The sequence below is a fragment of the Dermochelys coriacea genome, chromosome 8, assembly GCF_009764565.3.
Source record: "Dermochelys coriacea isolate rDerCor1 chromosome 8, rDerCor1.pri.v4, whole genome shotgun sequence".
Classification (NCBI taxonomy): Eukaryota; Metazoa; Chordata; order Testudines; family Dermochelyidae; genus Dermochelys; species Dermochelys coriacea.
The window spans coordinates 34705935-34724802 of record NC_050075.1 but is presented as its reverse complement, the minus strand read 5'-3'; the positions used below and the strand labels follow the sequence as shown (position 1 = coordinate 34724802).

At 40.0% G+C, this 18868-nt stretch overlaps 1 protein-coding gene across 3 annotated transcripts in view; it reads right to left on the bottom strand.

The window, feature by feature from the left end:
- CTNNA1 (catenin alpha 1) overlaps nucleotides 1-18868 on the bottom strand; it is a 189162-nt gene that overhangs the window by 130734 nt on the left and 39560 nt on the right. For 2 of the 3 annotated variants that reach the window (XM_038412232.2, XM_043520096.1), the window contains exons 4-6: nucleotides 9549-9715; nucleotides 8516-8635; nucleotides 2447-2713 (exon numbers count right to left, since the gene is read on the bottom strand). In XM_038412232.2, the coding sequence (XP_038268160.1) occupies nucleotides 2447-2713; nucleotides 8516-8635; nucleotides 9549-9715 (554 nt within the window). Of the gene's footprint in view, nucleotides 1-2446; nucleotides 2714-8515; nucleotides 8636-9336; nucleotides 9356-9548; nucleotides 9716-18868 lie in introns of those variants that run through there. The other variant, XM_043520097.1, reaches the window with a different exon arrangement.

Sequence of the window (18868 nt, the reverse complement as noted above, 5' to 3'; positions counted from 1 at the left end):
CATTGGGTACCTAATCCATGAACTATTGGAATTCATTTACAAAGCTTTTCTTAAACATTACATGAATATATTGTCTCATACTATAGATTTAATAATCCTTATTCCATGATGAGATAATTTTAATTAAGATACATTAGAGCTCAAAGATATCTTTAGATAGGTTTTTCCCTCAAAAATCTGATTTAAATTAAAAAAAGTCATTTTTGGTCTGTTTTTTTTAAATCATTGATTTTTTTTATCCACCCTACACTGGAGCCAGATATAGTTAACCAGAATTCTAGATCTCTTTTGGTACTTATTTAAAATTATATCATAGTTCTAATGCCATCGTGAGCCAGAAGCACCCTCTATACAACAAGAACTCACTACTAATTGGCTGTTAGTAGGGAATTACATGGAGAGATGAAGGTCTGATTCAATGAACGTCTATTCTCTTTCTCCTTCTTCTTCTAGTGGGAAGTGAAGGCATGCAAAGGCATTATAGCTATTCACCCTGGCCTAATAGCCACTGACTACACTGTAAGAGAAGACTCACTAGTTGAAGTCAGAGGGCCATAAAGCCCACCCATGTAACACTTGAGCCACTTCTATTTAAATTAGCAGAACAAAAAGTTAGGTACTTGGTCCTACTAGAAACACCACATTTAGCAATTTGAACTAAATCAGCAAAGCCAAAGGCTGAACTACAGTGCAGTTCTACCATTACCATCTCCCCAAACCTACTCTTTAATATGGAATGCTTTTATACAATAAAACTTAATCATAAAATTACCAATCTCATGTTAGCACCCAGCAGTGCCAGTCAAGATTGAGGATTCCATTAGGTTAAATGTAGAATGGAAGACAAGCAGAGTCCAGAAGAGGACTCAACCTAAAACACTTGTCTGGAAATTTCTCTGAAGCCTCTAACCATTGCTAACCCTGGTTCAGATGCACAAACGTTATGCTCAAATAAATTTGTTAGTCTCTAAGGTGCCACAAGTACTCCTTTTCTTTTTGCGAATACAGACTAACACGGCTGCTACTCTGAAACCCGTTAGCAACATTGGGAACCTTAGTGTAGATGGCGGCCATTTTCAGGCATTATGTCAATTAAACTTACTCAAAACTACTATAAATCAATATGGTGCCAAAAGCAGCTCTAGAGCCTGAAGTCTATATTAGGACTTCTAAATGTTGCAAACATCGCTTCAGCTGACCCAGCTACAGGTGGAGTTTTCTGTAAAAATTCCCTAGTTTAGGCAAAGCCTGGAGATTAAAGTGTATGGGGAAAAAGAGATTTAATATACAAGCAAAGTGAGCAAGGTGGCTGCCACATGTCTATTGCATATTTTTATAGATTATTTTGTTTTCCTTTTTTTGGAGGGGTAGGAGAACAAGTGTTCATAGAGGAGAGTGGGTAAAGAAAAAGAGGTAGGGGAAAAAGGGGGAGTAACAGTTGCCACTGTGAGGCAGGCTAGCTGAATAGTGAGAAGTGTGAAAGATTTAACAAAAACATCTGTATTAAATGTTTTCCAAAGGCGTTTTTTCTTACGTACATTACTAAAAACTTCTTTATTATTCAAAAGTCATTGTAGCTACAGAAACCAAGACCAAGGCTGCCATCAGTAATAGTTGTGAAGCTAATCTAATATCCAAAATAATCTCTCTAATAAGCATGCAAGTATGTGATTGAGGTGACCTCCATCTAGTAATACAGACAAACAAGTGCCAGTAAAGATACTTCATACTGAACATTCTGAATGACTTTCCAATAAAATTTCATCCCAGCGCACCCAGATACCACATCAGAAGTCATATTAAACAGGCACTTGGACTTTTGGAACAGTACTATCTACTAGTCTCTCAGAGCACTTATGGCATACACCCTTCCTCTCTGAATAATCTCCAAACTGAGTAATTCTCAAAGGTCAAGATACAACATTTTTCAGCAGAGAGCCAGTGGCATTGTAGTGAGAGCCCATGCTATTAAGAGCACATTACTTATTACTACACTACAAGAATGTATTAGATAGTAGAGAATATTTACTGTCATGCTATATAGTGTATTAAATAATTATAGCTATACTAAAAATTTCAAAATAATGACCAGAAGATATTGTGATTAAGTCTCTTTATTTTGTTTATACAAGGCTAGTTTGCTCTTAATTTGGCAATTCACAAGTCTCCAGTCAGAATCAGTGTGGCTCGTGTGTATTTACAATCGTAAATTCTAATTTTATCATCAATGTAAAAGTTTGATGATCACAAAAATAGGAAGCCTTTAATACTAGCTGAAAGATTACTTTGTACTGAAGTACAGTAGTCTCTATATATTGATAACAGATTATCCTCCCTCAAAATATAATTTCATGGTTGTCAAAGTTACTCCCATGAGCTTTTCTTGCCTTAACTGATTTACAAGCAGATTTAAGCTATACTTTTTTCAAAGAGGTTCAATACTTACATCAAAGTTGTTAAGTGCATAAGCCAGCTCTCCCCCTCCTCCTTGCTGTTGGGCAGCATCATCAGATGTTGTGGCTTGGGCTGCATTTGAGATGCCTGTGACCGCCTGCTGCAGTTGTTTGTAAATCAAGTCCCTGTTGGCTTTGTAAGCTGCTACATCTGGGTGCTGCAGACAGGCCTGAGAAGCAGTGTAAAGTATAGGAATATTCTTCTGCAGAATTCCTCTAGCTGCAGCCATCTGATCACGATGACCCACATCTTTCAATTCCTGCAAGGAAAACCTAATCAATATTGAAAGACATTTCTGATACTCAGTATCTACATGCTTCTACTCCTCTTCAGGGGAAAGTATGATCTTTGCTTAACATGAGGCTACACCTCAGCTAAGCAACATTACTTCCCACGCATGCTGTTAATAAAAATTTGGCTACCTTTACAATAGTTGCATAAAGACTGATGTTATGCAGCCATTCATAATTCTGCTTTCTAAAATTACAAGCTAAGATATTTGTTACTTGACATAAGAGCAGATAATTGTTTTCAATGCTGACTGATAGATATGGCAATTTCCTGAACAAACCTTACTGAATTAATTGTAAGCATCTTATGAGTTCATTATATTAAAAATGCATGTATGTATGATGATGGGGTTGTATTTAACTTCTAAGGGGAAGAGAGCACTAATATCAACACCGGGAAGCATAATGAGCTTCAAAAGATTTAAAACAATGGGTCAGACAGGTGAGCGAGTTTCCAGGAAAGTTGAGAACACCAATTACCCACCTCTGAAACCAGCCTTTATCTGGCTGATTACCTATTCATAGTCTCTGCAGAGCAAAGATGCAAAATGGACTGAAGTGAGTCTCTAATTCATAGATGTGCTTGCTCTGAGCCAAGGCAGTCATGAACTTGTATCCACAGAAAACCCCTTGGTGAGGTGTTCACCTGCTAGAGCCCTTGCTGGAGTTGGGGTGAGCACAAGTAAACTTCTTAGCACGTGTGTAATTTAAAACAAAAAACCCTACGTTTTTGCTATAAATGCTTTTACCTTAAGAAGAAATGTGCTTGCTTAAAGCTGTGATAACTTAACTGTAGCAGTTACACTGTTTATATCCTCTGAGGAGAGGAGCAAAGCAGGCCTGCTTTAGGCAGTCCAACTTTGCTGGGGAATTCACAGTGTAGATAGGGAGTTGTGCAGCCTTGAAATACTACCATCAAAAAGGAAAGAGCTGCATCTCCCCTCTAAAACAGGTGACTGCTGGAGAGCCAGAAGCCTAGATGTGGGTGCCTCTGTAGGACCATGAGGGAGAAATACAGGTGCAATTTCCCTGACCTGTGATACTGACAATAGACCTGGACATCATCCGTCATATTGTATCGATTCCTAATGTTTAGGAAAGCAGATAAGCTTTAACAGCAGGATGCAGTGGTTACATAGACACTGGTTTTGGATTGTTATTTGGCAACAGGCTGGAGTGACAAGTTTCGTTTTCTTAACCTCACTCTACATTCAAATAATTGCAGAGTATTTCCTCTTAAATCTTCAAAGAGGTAACATTTATTCTTTTAGATTAGTGGTAAGAGCCAAGTTGGTTTTTATTGCCAAGTGTGAGATCAGTCTATATTCCAGATACTTTCCTTTCCCAAGATGTAGACACATTTATCTAATATCTTTCACACAACAGCAGTGTATAAGCACAGAAGTCAAATTATAAATCTGAATTTTCAGTGTCTCAATCATTTATTCAAAGGCCATAAAGCTCTCACTTTTGGGGTTTTCATTTGTAATTTTAAGATGTTTTAAAGGACCCACACCTGGTTCTAGAAACATTTTTGCTGTACATGAGCTTAAATATCTTTTAGAGTGGTAGTAATAAGTTTTTCTAATAGCAGCCTGCAGAATACAAAGTCTTCCACTCTAAGCCACATTGAGCCAAACACCTTAGCATTGTAGTTAAGTATTTCCCTTCTCCCTCCCTTCTCCAATGCTGAAAGTTCACTAAAGTCTCAAAGAGGGAAAAAAATCAGAGTGAAAAGCCATGTTTTATTTGAATTAATCTAAATGTATGGCCAAATACATTCCAAGAAAATGAGTCTGTACACTAGATATGGGAGTGCATTCTGCATTACATGTAATTGAGGTGAAAGGTCACTGGCATATCAGTAATTGAAGCTTTCTTTTCCAAAGGAAAGAAGTAATAGTATTCAAAGAGAAAAAACTAATGAAACACGAAAAAGGCATGTTTTCCTTCCACGAAAGGGGACAGGTAACTCAGACAATAATGCCTCACACTTTCCTCTTGGGCATATAGACTACGAAAGGATTCCATTCCCATTGCATAACACACATCCAGAATAGGGTCATACCATTAAAAAAAAATAAAAACAAAAAACACACACATACCCCCACAATGACACACAAATATTGGTCAAGAATCTAAAGATGTCATGCACAATTTGTCAGGAACTATCAGTTAGGATCACATTCTATTTTTAAATTCTCTGGCTGTACCAAAAAACTATCAGATCATCCTTTGGTGTTTTCCTTTTATACATGCACATAAGAAAGAATGGAAAGACTAATCAACTGTGAATTGCACAAGGAGGAATGTATTTGACTACTCAAGAAATGCCCTGTGTTTTCTTCAGTCTCATTTAAGAAGTTGTTTTTGGCATTTAAAATCTTCCCTAGGTGTTCCAATATTTTGAGAGAGAGGGAGAGAGGGAGAGAGGGAGACTGACTCTCAGATATTTAGGTCTTGCCTACATTTAAAGGGGGCTGCTGATGTAGCTATACCTGCAATACCTTCTTAATGGAGACAATTTCTTTGGCTTGTATAGCTTAAGCCAGTGTCCTGAATTAATAAGCTACAAGACTTTTTGCTGGTATAACTGCATCTACACCAGGGCTTCTGTTGGCATAGTTATATTTCCTTAAAAACCAGGACCTTCCCCATTTAAGAGAAGTGCTGTACAAACACAGACTACTACAACCCTGAAAGCTAAGGCATATCAGGGAAGCTAATAAAGAGATTACTGGCAATGAAGATAGATGTCTGCAGAGTAAAAGTTAAAATTATTACTATTAGAAAGTATTAGACATAGACAGAGCATATCAGTAATAAAGTCAGGTAGCTGCCATCAGTTGTCCAATAAGAAATAGTTTCTGTAGAACATCTTCCAGGCATTGGGCTGGAATGCATGCAGTGAGGGTGGGAAGTTTACAACTGGAGTGGTTTTCCTCTTCTTCTCTTTTAATGTTCAGGGAGGCAGCGGCATTCATTTTTTATTTTTCCCCATATATGGCAAAGGCACTCAGGGCACTGGATAGATGCTTTTTTAATGTCTACATACATTTAAATGAAACAGTGAGAGGCAGGAAGCTGTTCAGTTTGCTGGAAAAATAAGCAATTATGCCCAATGTACTTTGTTAGCCTCATACAGAATTCATACATCTATTCCCCAAAACAGCTACTAAATTTTTTCTGAAAAGTTTAAGTATTTTTATTAGTTTTACTAACACCTACAATTAGAACTTCCCTTTCAACCTTTATACTGTATATTTGACTTAAGTAAATGCAGAGCACAAAGCAGTGACTACCCTGGACTCTACAGGCACAGACCTTAATCTGATTTGTAACTCTTGACAAAGTCTCTCCCCAGTCTAGAATTGGGGGGGGGAGGGAGAGATTCCCCATTCTTCCAAACGTGTGCATTTACGATCCCCCAAGACTAGGTAAATGGGCAGACTAGGGATGTAAAAGGTTAATCCCGGGATGGGCCACCACGCCCGGATGATATTTTTAATCGTTTAAGCGGTTAATTTTTTAAATGGTATTTACATCCCTAAGACAGATCTTGCAGCATGCCCTGAAGCCCAACCAGTTTAGGTTATTTTGGACTGGGTACATAGGAAGTGTAGTGGGCTCTAGCTCAAGCACCTTCACTGACTGTGGTGGTGGCAGCAGTATGGCAAAGGAAGAACAACATCTCAGGTAATTCAGTCCCAAGCCATCATTTACTGAGCTGGATGCAGCACTAGCCCAAGAGGGTGCATTTATATGTCAGAAGCAAAAAACTTTAAAAATTCCACCACCCATAGAAAGCCAGTACAGACTAGCTTCAGTTTCCATGCTGATGTAAAGGAGTTGTTCCATGTAGACAGTGTTGCAGGAATCTGGGCTTGAGGTGATAGTAGCAAGGTCTGCATCTGAAAGAATCTCCGAGCCAGAGTGAAGAGGTAATAATCTTAAGCAACCGCTTGGCAGCAGTGTAAACAGCACTTTCTGGATTGTTACCTTTAATACTTGATGGGCACAAACAAAACAATGAGAGGGGGCAGATAATGCTAGATGTATGTTCTAGCAACCAGCTTCACTTCAGTTTTATTTAGATTGAGCTTCCACCAGCGAGCTCTCATCCATGCCTTGTTCCATCTAGACAATAAGCCAGTGACTACAATTTACAGCTAATTTGGATTTAATTATGCCTGCATGAGTTTTCCCAAACACTCTTTTTGGAGTATGACCATTATAAATAGGAGATCCAATACTTGTGAGCATCTTTCATACGAGGAACTTAATGAATTTTATGAAAGGCAAAAACGTATTAAATCAATGAAGTCAGCTACCAATTAAGCACTACTCATAGTGGAAGAAATTAAAACAGTGGTCGGCCTCGTATCACAGTTTCTTTTCTGAGCTCTGCCACTATCTTAAGTTCAAAGTCCCAAAGCTCTAGTCACATCATGCTCAGAGGGACGAGTACTTGACAGAGAAATATTAAGTTTAATAGCCATACCTTACAGCAAAGGGGAAGGTGAAGTAAACATGCCAAGCATAAAATTTAAGAGGGATGGAGAATACTCAAGCCAAGACAGACCTATAACTAAGGGGACGAGGCATTATGAGCAAAAACATTGCTCATGTGGCAGAAGACAAACCTTTCACATAGTAGATTGACTAGCAACACAAACACCCACCTATCTCAACTGCAGGTTTTTTAGAATACATATACACACTGTTTTCAGGCAAATGTCTTGCACTTCATTAATCACATTTTTAAAATATGCATTATCCAATTGTCTCTTATTCTAGCTTCCTTTATATGAATAGAGAGTCAGTGATATGCTAGAAGTTTTAAGTCATACAAATAGCACCAACACTAATGCAATAGTTAATTTAGAAAGACCACACCATTTCAAACTGATAAGACTATTCACCCATCTTTACTTTTCAATGTAACTGATATTTATTAATCTATAGGAATAACTCATGACAAGAAAATCATTAAGCAAAACAAAATTGACACACATTTAAGATTAAGCCAGAGTACACCAAGTTAGTCAGATGTACAGATATTGACCACCAAGAAAGGGAGTCCTTTAAAGGAGGTTGATGAGAAAATGGAGAGATTGCTGAAGCGTTTATTTGCTCAAGGTAATAAGACAATCCAAAAACAAACACCCTAATTAAATGCAAATACCTATATTAATGCAACATTGTGGTTTAGACTATACCCTCTCAGAAACTCAGTATTACTACTTATCAGGAACCATAATTCTGCTCCCTTACCTATATGTATTGGTTTTGTACAGAAGTACCAAAATGTTATGGCATAGATTGTGCCATGTTGCCAAGTTACAGTTGCTGTGGGAACCACACATTTGCATTTCTTAACTTAAAATTTAAAATCAAGTCCCTAATATTGGGGGGAAGTGTTGCATTAGTGCATGTTCCATTAAGAATAAATGTATTGTCTATAAATTCATTATAATAAGTACTATACTACATCTGAACAGAGTTATTACTAGAATGCAGATTCAATTTTTGAACACTGTGGGTGTAGTGCATAGCAACCAACAGAACATGCAAAGTTTATTAACAGTGCCTTGGGCTCAGAAGTCATGCAGAGGGACGCAAGTCATGTTTTCAAAATGTGGTTTTGCTTTGTTTTTTGGTGGGTTGTTTTGTTGTTGTAGTTTTTTGTTGTTTTTTTTTTGGGGGGGGGGGGGCAGGGGAGAGAACACCTAAGACACTGGAAACCAAATAAAAAAGCACCGTTACTGTACCTGCTGTCTTTTGGCTGCCATTATATTAAGCTTATCCACTTCTGGTTTGAGCGCTTTATATTGTATTCCTAAATCCTGTTCAGTACCCGCATTTCTTAATTTCAGGATACCTTCCTCCACCTACAAGAGAGCGTAGATATATTTAACTATCCAGTGTACAATTTGCAGAAAAATCCAAGACATTTTATAGCTCACTTAACAAGCAGGATTTTTTTTTTTTTAAACTTGATATACTTGAAAGGCTAAAAGAAAAGGAGTACTTGTGGCACCTTAGAGACTAGCTCACGAAAGCTTATGCTCAAATAAATTTGTTAGTCTCTAAGGTGCCACAAGTACTCCTTTTCTTTTTGCGAATACAGACTAACATGGCTGCTACTCTGAAACTTGAAAGGCTAGTAGACTAAGTCTGGGCTGCTTTTTCTGATGGGTTTTTCCTCCAAGAAACATGCTTCCGCCTATTTTTCTGTCTTTAAAAAGGCAATTCCAGAGCACAGTATGATAAAGCAATATTAACTCGAGCATATACATATGGTATTATGGGTGGGCACACCCATTAAAACAAGTGTCTGTTTCAAACCTCAACAAACCTATCAGTGTCCCACTTTTTTCCTGGAAGTGGGGACTAATTTTTAGTTACTCCTGTCCTCAAGAGGTTTGTGCAATTTTCCCCCAAACAGTAGCCAGCAGAGTCATTTAGCAAAATGAAACTACAGATAGTTACTACAATCAGAAATGTCAGAATATTCCAGTAAGGGTGGGAGCTGGGGAATCATAATACACACAATTAACAGCTCATTGTATCCTAAATTTGAGTTCAATACCTTCTCCGTAATGTTTAGAACAACTGAAACATCAGTCAAATACAGAAGGGCAACACAGACCTAGTTTGCATTGGGAGCAACAGACTTGGGAGCAGAAGAACAGTCTAGTTGTAGGGACAATACACAAAAAAGACAGCTTGTCAGAATAAGCCTAACATATGTTGGACAATGGAAAATGAAATACTGAGTTACAGAGGGAAAAGCACACTTACAACTTTAAGCTGAACAAGTAGCTTGTAGACATCCGCCATGTCAGCCAAGATAAGCAGTCGGGTAACAGCAGACAAGAGAGCACGGGCTGCTCGTACCATGTTCCCTCGTTTCACTGAAGAGCAGGGATCATCTGCAAACTCTCCTGAGGCACTCTTCATTGAGTCACCTGCACAAATATTGGCAAGAATATCTTTTCTTAGGTTTAGAATGTTACATACTTCATTTCAGAAATACACTTTTTAAGATTGAACCTATTCAAATAAATCCCTTATCTTTCAAAGTATCAGAAAGTGACAGGTTTCAGAGTAGCAGCCATCTTAGTCTGTATTCGCAAAAAGAAAAGGAGTACTTGTGGCACCTTAGAGATTAACAAATTTATTTGAGCATAAGCTTTCGTGAGCTACAGCTCACTTCATCGGATGCATTCGGTGGAAAATACAGAGGGGAGATTTATATACACAGAAAACATGAAACAATGGGTATTACCATACACACTGTAAGGAGAGTGATCACTTAAGATGAGCTATTACCAGCAGGTAGGGAGGGTGGGGGGGGGGGGGGAGGAAGAAAACCTTTCGTAGTGATAATCAAGGTGGGCCACTTCCAGCAGTTGACAAGAATGTCTGAGGAACAGTGGGGGGGAGAAACATGGGGAAATAGTTTTACTTTATGTAATGACTCATCCACTCCCAGTCTCTATTCAAGCCTAAGTTAATTGTATCCAGTTTGCAAATTAATTCCAATTCAGCAGGCTCTCGCTGGAGTCTGTTTTTGAAAGTTTTTTTTGTTGAAGTATTGCCACCCTCAGGTCTGTAATCAAGTGACCCGGAGAGATTGAAGTGTTCTCCGACTGGTTTTTGAATGTTATAATTCTTGACGTCTGATTTGTGTCCATTTATTCTTACATGTAGAGACTGTCCAGTTTGGCCAATGTACATGGCAGAGGGGCATTGCTGGCACATGATGGCATACATCACATTGGTAGATGCGCAGGTGAACAAGCCTCTGATAGTGTGCCTGATGTGATTAAGCCCTATGATGGAGTCCCCTGAATAGATATGTGGACAAAGTTGGCAACGGGCTTTGTTGCAAGGATAGGTTCCTGGGTTAGTGGTTCTGTTGTGTTGTGTGTGGTTGCTGGTGAGTATTTGCTTCAGATTGGGGGGCTGTCTGTAAGCAATGACTGGTCTGTCTCCCAAGATCTGTGAGAGTGATGGGTCGTCCTTCAGGATAGGTTGTAGATCCTTGATGATGCATTGGAGAGGTTTTAGTTGGGGGCTGAAGGTGATGGCTAGTGGCGTTCTGTTGTTTTCTTTGTTGGGCCTGTCCTGTAGTAGGTGACTTCTGGGTACTCTTCTGGCTCTGTCAATCTGTTTCTTCACTTCAGCAGGTGGGTATTGTAGTAGTAGGAATGCATGATAGAGATCTTGTAGGTGTTTGTCTCTGTCTGAGGGATTGGAGCAAATGCGGTTATATCGTAGAGTTTGGCTGTAGACAATGGATCGTGTGGTGTGATCTGGATGAAAGCTAGGAGGCATGTAGGTAGGAAAAGCGGTCAGTAGGTTTCCGGTATAGGGTGGTCTTTATGTGACCACGGCTTATTAGCACCGTAGTGTCCAGGAAGTGGATCTCTTGTATGGACAGGTCCAGGCTGAGGTTGATGGTGGGATGGAAATTGTTGAAATCATGGTGGAATTCCTCAAGGGCTTCTTTTCCATGGGTCCAGATCATGAAGATGTCATCAATGTAGCGCAAGTTGAGTAGGGGCATTAGGGGACGAGGGCTGAGGAAGCGTTGTTCTAAATCAGCCATAAAAAAGTGTTGGCATACTGTGGGACCATGCAGGTACCCATCGCAGTGCCGCTGATTTGAAGGTATACAATGTCACCAAATGTCAAATAGTTATGGGTGAGGACAAAGTCACAAAGTTCAGCCACCAGGTTAGCCGTGACAGTATCGGGGATACTGTTCCTGATGGCTTGTAGTCCATCTTTGTGTGGAATGTTGGTGCAGAGGGCTTCTACATCCATAGTAACTAGGATGGTGTTTTTAGGAAGATCACCGATGAATTGTAGTTTCCTCAGGAAGTCAGTGGTGTCTCAAAGATAGCTGGGAGTGCTGGTAGCGTAGGGCCTGAGGAGGGAGTCTACATAGCCAGACAATCCTGCTGTCAGGGTGCCAATGCCTGAAATGATGGGGCATCCAGGATTTTCAGGTTTATGGATCTTGGGTAGCAGATAGAATACCCCAGGTCAGGGTTCCAGGGGTGTGTGTGCGCGGATTTGTTCTTTTGCTCAAGAAACTCCCTGAAAAAGCACATGCTATAGTTTCTTTTGGTAACCCTCAGTGGGATCAGAGGGTAATAGCTTGTAGAAAGTGGTGTTGGAGAGCTGCCTAGTAGCCTCTTGTTCGTATTCCAACCTATTCATGATGACAACAGCACCTCATTTGTCAGCCTTTTTGATTATGATGTCAGAGTTGTTTCTGAGGCTGTCGATGGCATTGTGTTCTGCACGGCTGAGGTTATGGGGCAAGTGATGCTGCTTTTCCACAATTTCAGCCCGTGCACGTTGGCGGAAGCACTCTATGTAGAAGTCCAGTCTGTTGTTTCAACCTTCAGGAGGAGTCCACCCAGAATCCTTCTTTTTGTAGTGTTGGTAGGAAGGTCCCTGTGGGTTAATACGTTGGTTAGAGGTGTGTTGGGAATATTCCTTGAGTTGGAGATGTCGAAAATAGGATTCTAGGTCACCACAGAACTGTATCATGTTCATGACGGTAGAGGGGCAAAAGGAGAGGCCCTGAGATAGGACAGATTCTTCTGCTGGGCTAAGAGTATAGCTGGACAGATTAACAATATTGCCGGGTGGGTGAAGGGAACCACTGTTGTGGCTTCTTGTGGCACGTAGTAGTTTCGAGAGTTTAGTGTCCTCTTTCTTTTGTAGAGAAGCAAAGTGTGTGTTGTAGATGGCTTGTCTAGTTTTTGTAAAGTCCAGCCATGAGGAAGTTCATGTGGAAGATGGGTTCTTTATGAGAGTATTCAGTTTTGAGAGCTCATTCTTAATCTTTCCCTGTTCCAAGCTCTACGATATAACCACATTTGCTCCAACCCCTCAGACAGAGACAAACACCTACAAGATCTCTATCATGCATTCCTACAACTACAATACCCACCGGCTGAAGTGAAGAAACAGATTGACAGAGCCAGAGGAGTACCCAGAAGTCACCTACTAAAGGACAGGCCCAACAAAGAAAACAGAACGCCATCACCTTCAGCCCCCAACTAAAACCTCTCCAACGCATCATCAAGGATCTACAACCTATCCTGAAGGACAACCCATCACTCTCACAGATCTTGGGAGACAGGCCAGTCCTTGCTTACAGACAGCCCCCCAACCTGAAGCAAGTACTCACCAGCAACCACACACCAGAACCACTAACCCAGGAACCTATCCTTGCAACAAAGCCCGTTGCCAACTCTGTCCACATATCTATTCAGGGGACACCATCATAGGGCCTAATCACATCAGCCACACTATCAGAGGCTCGTTCACCTGCGCATCTACCAATGTGATATATGCCATCATGTGCCAGCAATGCCCCTCTGCCATGTATACTGGTCAAACTGGACAGTCTCTACGTAAAAGAATGAATGGACACAAATCAGACGTCAAGAATTATAACATTCAAAAACCAGTTGGAGAACACTTCAATCTCTCTGGTCACTCGATCACAGACCCAAGAGTGGCTATCCTTCAACAAAAAAGCTTCAAAAACAGACTCCAACGAGAGACTGCTGAATTGGAATTAATTTGCAAACTGGATACAATTAACTTAGGCTTTAATAGAGACTGGGAGTGGATGAGTCATTACATAAAGTAAAACTATTTCCCCATGTTATTTCTCCCCCCCACCGTTCCTCAGATGTTCTTGTTAACTGCTGGAAACAGCCCACCTTGCTTGTCACCATGAAAGATTTTCCTCCCCCACCCCCCTGGTGATGGCTCATCTTAAGTGATCACTCTCCTTACAGTGTGTATGATAAAACCCATTGTTTCATCGTGTGTGTGTGTGTGTGTGTGTGTGTGTGTGTGTGTGTGTGTAAAAATCTCCCCACTGTATTTTCCACCAAATGCATCTGATGAAGTGAGCTGTAGCTCACGAAAGCTTATGCTCAAATAAATTTGTTAGTTTGCAAATTAATTCCAATTCAGCAGTCTCTCGTTGGAGTCTGTTTTTACAGTTTTTTTTGTTGAAGAACAGCCACTCTCAAAAGGTTTTCTTCCTTCCCCCACCCTCCCTACTTGCTGGTAATAGCTCATCTTAAGTGATCACTCTCCTTACAGTTGTCTACTGAAGAAATTGAATTACACAGTGATATTCCTACTGTACTTTTTGAACTATGGATTTCACTTGTTAAGTAAAACAAATCTATTCTTATTACAATGCAGAGGCAAGAGCCACTTCGGTGATTAGACACCCTCATTCAGTTTGACTCCATGGCCATTCAGAAGTGTGGAAAAGTCAGTTCGTCCACATTAAGAGGAGCAAGTAGAGTCATTTAGACTTCTCTCCCTGTGCTGCACACTACCTGCAGTGAAGTAGTTCAGACGACAATACTACTTCTGGAATTATGAGGGATAAAATCGGTTCTTGGATCTCTTCATATTTCAAGATCTCCACTGTCCTTCTTTCCTCAAGCCCATACAATTGCTTCAATTCAGAGTATGCCAGAGATTCTCAGACAGTGGACTGTGGATCAGCAGAAAATTTGCTAGTCTATTTCCAGGTGATAAATCACAAGACACCTAAAGGTGCTGTGAATTTTCCTAATATATCATTCATCCACATATTCAATTGTTACAACTGCCACAGAAAGAACATGCAATTGTGAATGTTCAGGGAGGTGTTTCTAAAGCAGCCTCTACTTTTCATAGATACTAAGGTCAGAAGGGACCATTCTGATCATCTAGTCCGACGTCCTGCACAGCACAGGCCACAGAATCTTACCCACCCACTCCTATGAAAAACCTCACCCATGTCTGAGCTATTGAAGTCCTTAAATCATGGTTCAAAGACTTCAAGGAGCAGAGAAGCCTCCCTCAAGTCAACCATGCCCCAGGCTACAGAGGAAGGCGAAAAACCTCCAGGGCCTCTCCAATCTGCCCTGGAGGAAAATTCCTTCCTGACCCCAAATATGGCAATCAGCTAAACCCTGAGCATATGGGCAAGATTCACCAGCCACATACCCAGGAAAGAATTTTCTATAGTAACTCAGATCCCATCCATCTAATATCCCATGTCAGGGGATTTGGCCTATTTACCCTGAATATTTAAAGATCAATTACTTACCAAAATCCCATCATACCATCTCCTCCATAAACTTATCAAGTAGAATCTTAAAACCAGATAGATCTTTTGCCCCCACTGCTTCCCTTGGAAGGCTATTCCAAAACTTCACTCCTCTGATGGTTAAAAACCTTTGTCTGATTTCAAGTCTAAACTTCCTGGTGGCCAGTTTATACCCATTTGTTCTTGTGTCCACATTGGTGCTGAGCTTAAATAATTCCTCTCCCTCTCCTGTATTTATCCCTCTGATATATTTATAGACAGCAATCATATCTCCCCTCAACCTTCTTTTAGTTAGGCTAAACAAGCCAAGCTCCTTAAGTCTCCTTTCATAAGACAAGTTTTCCATTCCTCGGATCATCCTAGTAGCCCTTCTCTGTACCTGCTCCAGTTTGAATTCATCCTTTTTAAACATGGGAGACCAGAACTGCACACAGTATTCTAGGTGAGGTCTCACCAGTGCCTTGTATAACGGTACTAAAACCTCCTTATCCCTACTGGAAATGCCTCTCCTGATGCATCCCAAAACTGCATTAGCTTTTTTCACAGCCATATCACATTTCATTACATTGGAGTTAAGAGACCAGTTACTTGGAAATCAGAGTACCAAATGTTGCTTCATTTAACACTAGTCATTTATAGAAAGGTATTCAGTACACATGAATGCTTTGACTTTCTATATAAAAGTTCCTTTTATATCTAAATACAATCAATCAGTTAACTTTAACAAAGAACTCAGATCCTCTAGCTGACATTTAGTTAAGACTGAGGATTTTTATTTTCTATATCCACTCACCACAAAGTTTATGGGAGCTTTTATGAGGCTGACCAGTGCACTAGTACTTCATATCACCATATGTTGGTGCAGTCAGTTGATTTAAAACCACCATGGACATTCTAGTCCGTAGACTTAAAAAAAAAAAAAAAAAAAAAAAATCCAGTGACAGAGCTAGTCCCAGGGGTTGGATCCCAGAATGTACAATAAATGGTTAAACACTAAGCCAATTGCTAAACTTGGATGTATGATGTGATAGGTACCCCAAAATTGGCATAGGCAGCTTTATAAATCATGTATGAATTTTGTGGAGTGGTAGGGAACAGAAGACCTTTAGAGATTGACAGTCATACCTAAAATACAAGTGGTATATTTTTGCAAATTTGAAGGAAAAAAATTAAGTGTTACAAGTTTAGGGAGGATGGAAAGGGTGCTCAGTGCTCTTGCAACTGATTGAAGTTCTTCTGTAAGATAAAGTCTGGTGAACTCCTGGTTCCACAGAAGTCTGAGACAAAGTCTCAGATTTCAGTGGAGCCAGGATTTCAGTCTACGAGTCTACGATACAGAACTTGGAATAGTACACCGAGTTTCCTCAGTGAAGATGTAGCAATAGTAATCTAACCCAAATAAAATTTTCCTCAGACAGGAGCTTAATCAGCTGTTCCTTGACATGGTTACTAAAGAAAAAAGAAATCAGTAACTGATGAAGATGTAGGAATGTGTTAAAAAAAAAAATCTTGAGACTAAAAAGCTTAGAATTAGTTTAAGGTCTGAACTCAACGAAGTTCAGTCGTGTTATATCCTGGGAAAAAGAAAAGGAGTACTTGTGGCACCTTAGAGACTAACAAATTTATTAGAGCATAAGCTTTTGTGAGCTACAGCTCACTTCATCAGATGCATTTGGTGGAAAAAACAGAGGGGAGATTTTTTTCCACCAAATGCATCTGATGAAGTGAGCTGTAGCTCACGAAAGCTTATGCTCTAATAAATTTGTTAGTCTCTAAGGTGCCACAAGTATTCCTTTTCTTTTTGCGAATACAGACTAACACGGCTGCTACTCTGAAACATATCCTGGGAAGAGTCTCCAAATGGTAAGCAGTTCTTTGGGATTGAATTTTTAAAGTTAAAGTTAGATATTTCATTAAATGATGTAAGATTGGACATCTCTCTTGAATCAGTGGGCTATTAGATCTTACATCAAGGCACTCAATTGCCACCCCTGCTCACTCCCACCCAGAATGGTCCCTAGAATAGGATGCTGTCTGATCACTATGGAGAATGAGGTCCCACTGTGTTCTTCACAAATATATTTAAGATGAGCAATATGCTGCTTTCAGTGTTTTGCTGCATGAAGCATCTTTGAGTTTTTGTAAAACAAAAACAGTTCCAAATATCAAGCTACAGCTGCCCAGTTACAGCATTTCCAACTGGAGATGTTAAAGGACAGAAAAATCTTAAATTGAGACACATGAATTGCAAAACTGTATTGGATCACTGGTCCATCTAGTTTGGTATCCTGCGGCTCCAAAAGCAGCCAGTACAAACTTACGGAAAAAAGGTGCCAACACCCCTGCAGTAGGCAGCTATGAAGTTTAAGCAAGCTAATTCTCTGTTCTCCTTCCCTTTCAAACACAATAGCTTCATCTAGTGTTTTTGTAAAGCAACAAGGAGGTAAAAACTGATTTTGGGGGGATGGGGCGGGAAATATTTCTCAGGGGACTGCCACACACACACACACACACACACACACACACACACACAAAACATTCATTATGCCATTTTGACATAAGGGTTGCAGATTTAGCATTATTAGTTATTTGTACCCCTAGGTATTTCTTACCCAATTTGAGTCCCGCAGGGGACTTTCAGGGCTGGGAAGAAAAAGTCTCACTATGTATGCATGAAAGCACTAAATCTGATTTAGGCATATTTCAGTCTCAACTTTAAGATATGCAGTTACATTCAAGCTTTCATAGTATGGCCCACTAGCAAGACTTATTTTTAGCCTCTATACAAAAATTGAAGCGCTTAAGTAACAAATCTCTTAAATGGAGAAGAAAAAAAAAGTAGAGAGCAAGAACTTGTGTATGAGATCTTCCAAATGTTAAGTGAGGTGGGTGTTTTTGGATGGATGGTAGGAGAGGAAGAATTCTAAGAGTGTGTACCTCTGATGCAAGAAGATGATTTTGTCATTTACCTGTGTCAATAGTCTGCTTTTGCCATTTCTGCCTCTAAAAACCTCAAACCATGCCCCAATTATCCCCCACCTTGATTACTGCACACCTCAAGGCGCTGTCTCTCACACTCCATATTCCTCTCTCAGACTGTTCACATTTCCTCTCCCCCCCCACCGCCAATCTGTTCCACTGGCTACCTATTCTCCACCACTTGAAGGCCAGGATAGAAGTTTGATATCAGAGGCCCCATCTGTATAGATGCACCCCAGTGTACATATCCAACCCCACATCTTGCCAGTGATGCAATGCTCAGTTCAACGAGTGAGAAGAGGCTCTCCATGCTGTCCCCTATATCTGAAAGGCCTTCTATTGCAGCTTGCCAAGCTACCACCTTTTGTTCAAAACTCCTGATTACTCACTTTTCCCATGCCTACAAAACGCACATTGATAATTATGGAATTCTGTCCATTCCCCATTGAGCTTTTCTTGACAGGTAGAGACCACAAGGACTTCACAGTTGTTTTTTAAAAAAAAAATTCAGTTGTCCTGGCTTGATCGGACAGATGTTTACGGGCTCTTTAGAAACAGTCACACTTTGAAATAAGCCTGAAAAATTTGAGAATTCTCAAACCTGATTGGCTACAAGTAACAGTATTAATCACATTGGTTTATTTCTTACAAAAAGTGAGCAGAGGCCCTTACAAATTTGTGATGTCTCATGACGCAACTAGAATCAGTTTGCTTAAACCAGAAGAGCTCTAGCTGAGCTTTCTGAAACAGTTTAAACAAGTTAGGCACTAATTCCCATTAAGTTTCCATGGGATTTGGACACTGTCCCTTTGAAATATTCTACCTTAGTCTCTTCCTAAACTGTATCACTCTGATGTACCAAGGGAAATTAAGGATTTATGTTTTATTTTGTTACATGATCTGTCCATTGTTCAGGTTCAGAATAGCTTCATTCACAAGTAAAATGTTTAGTTGAATATTCTCTCAAACGGGAGTATTGTTATTAACCAGC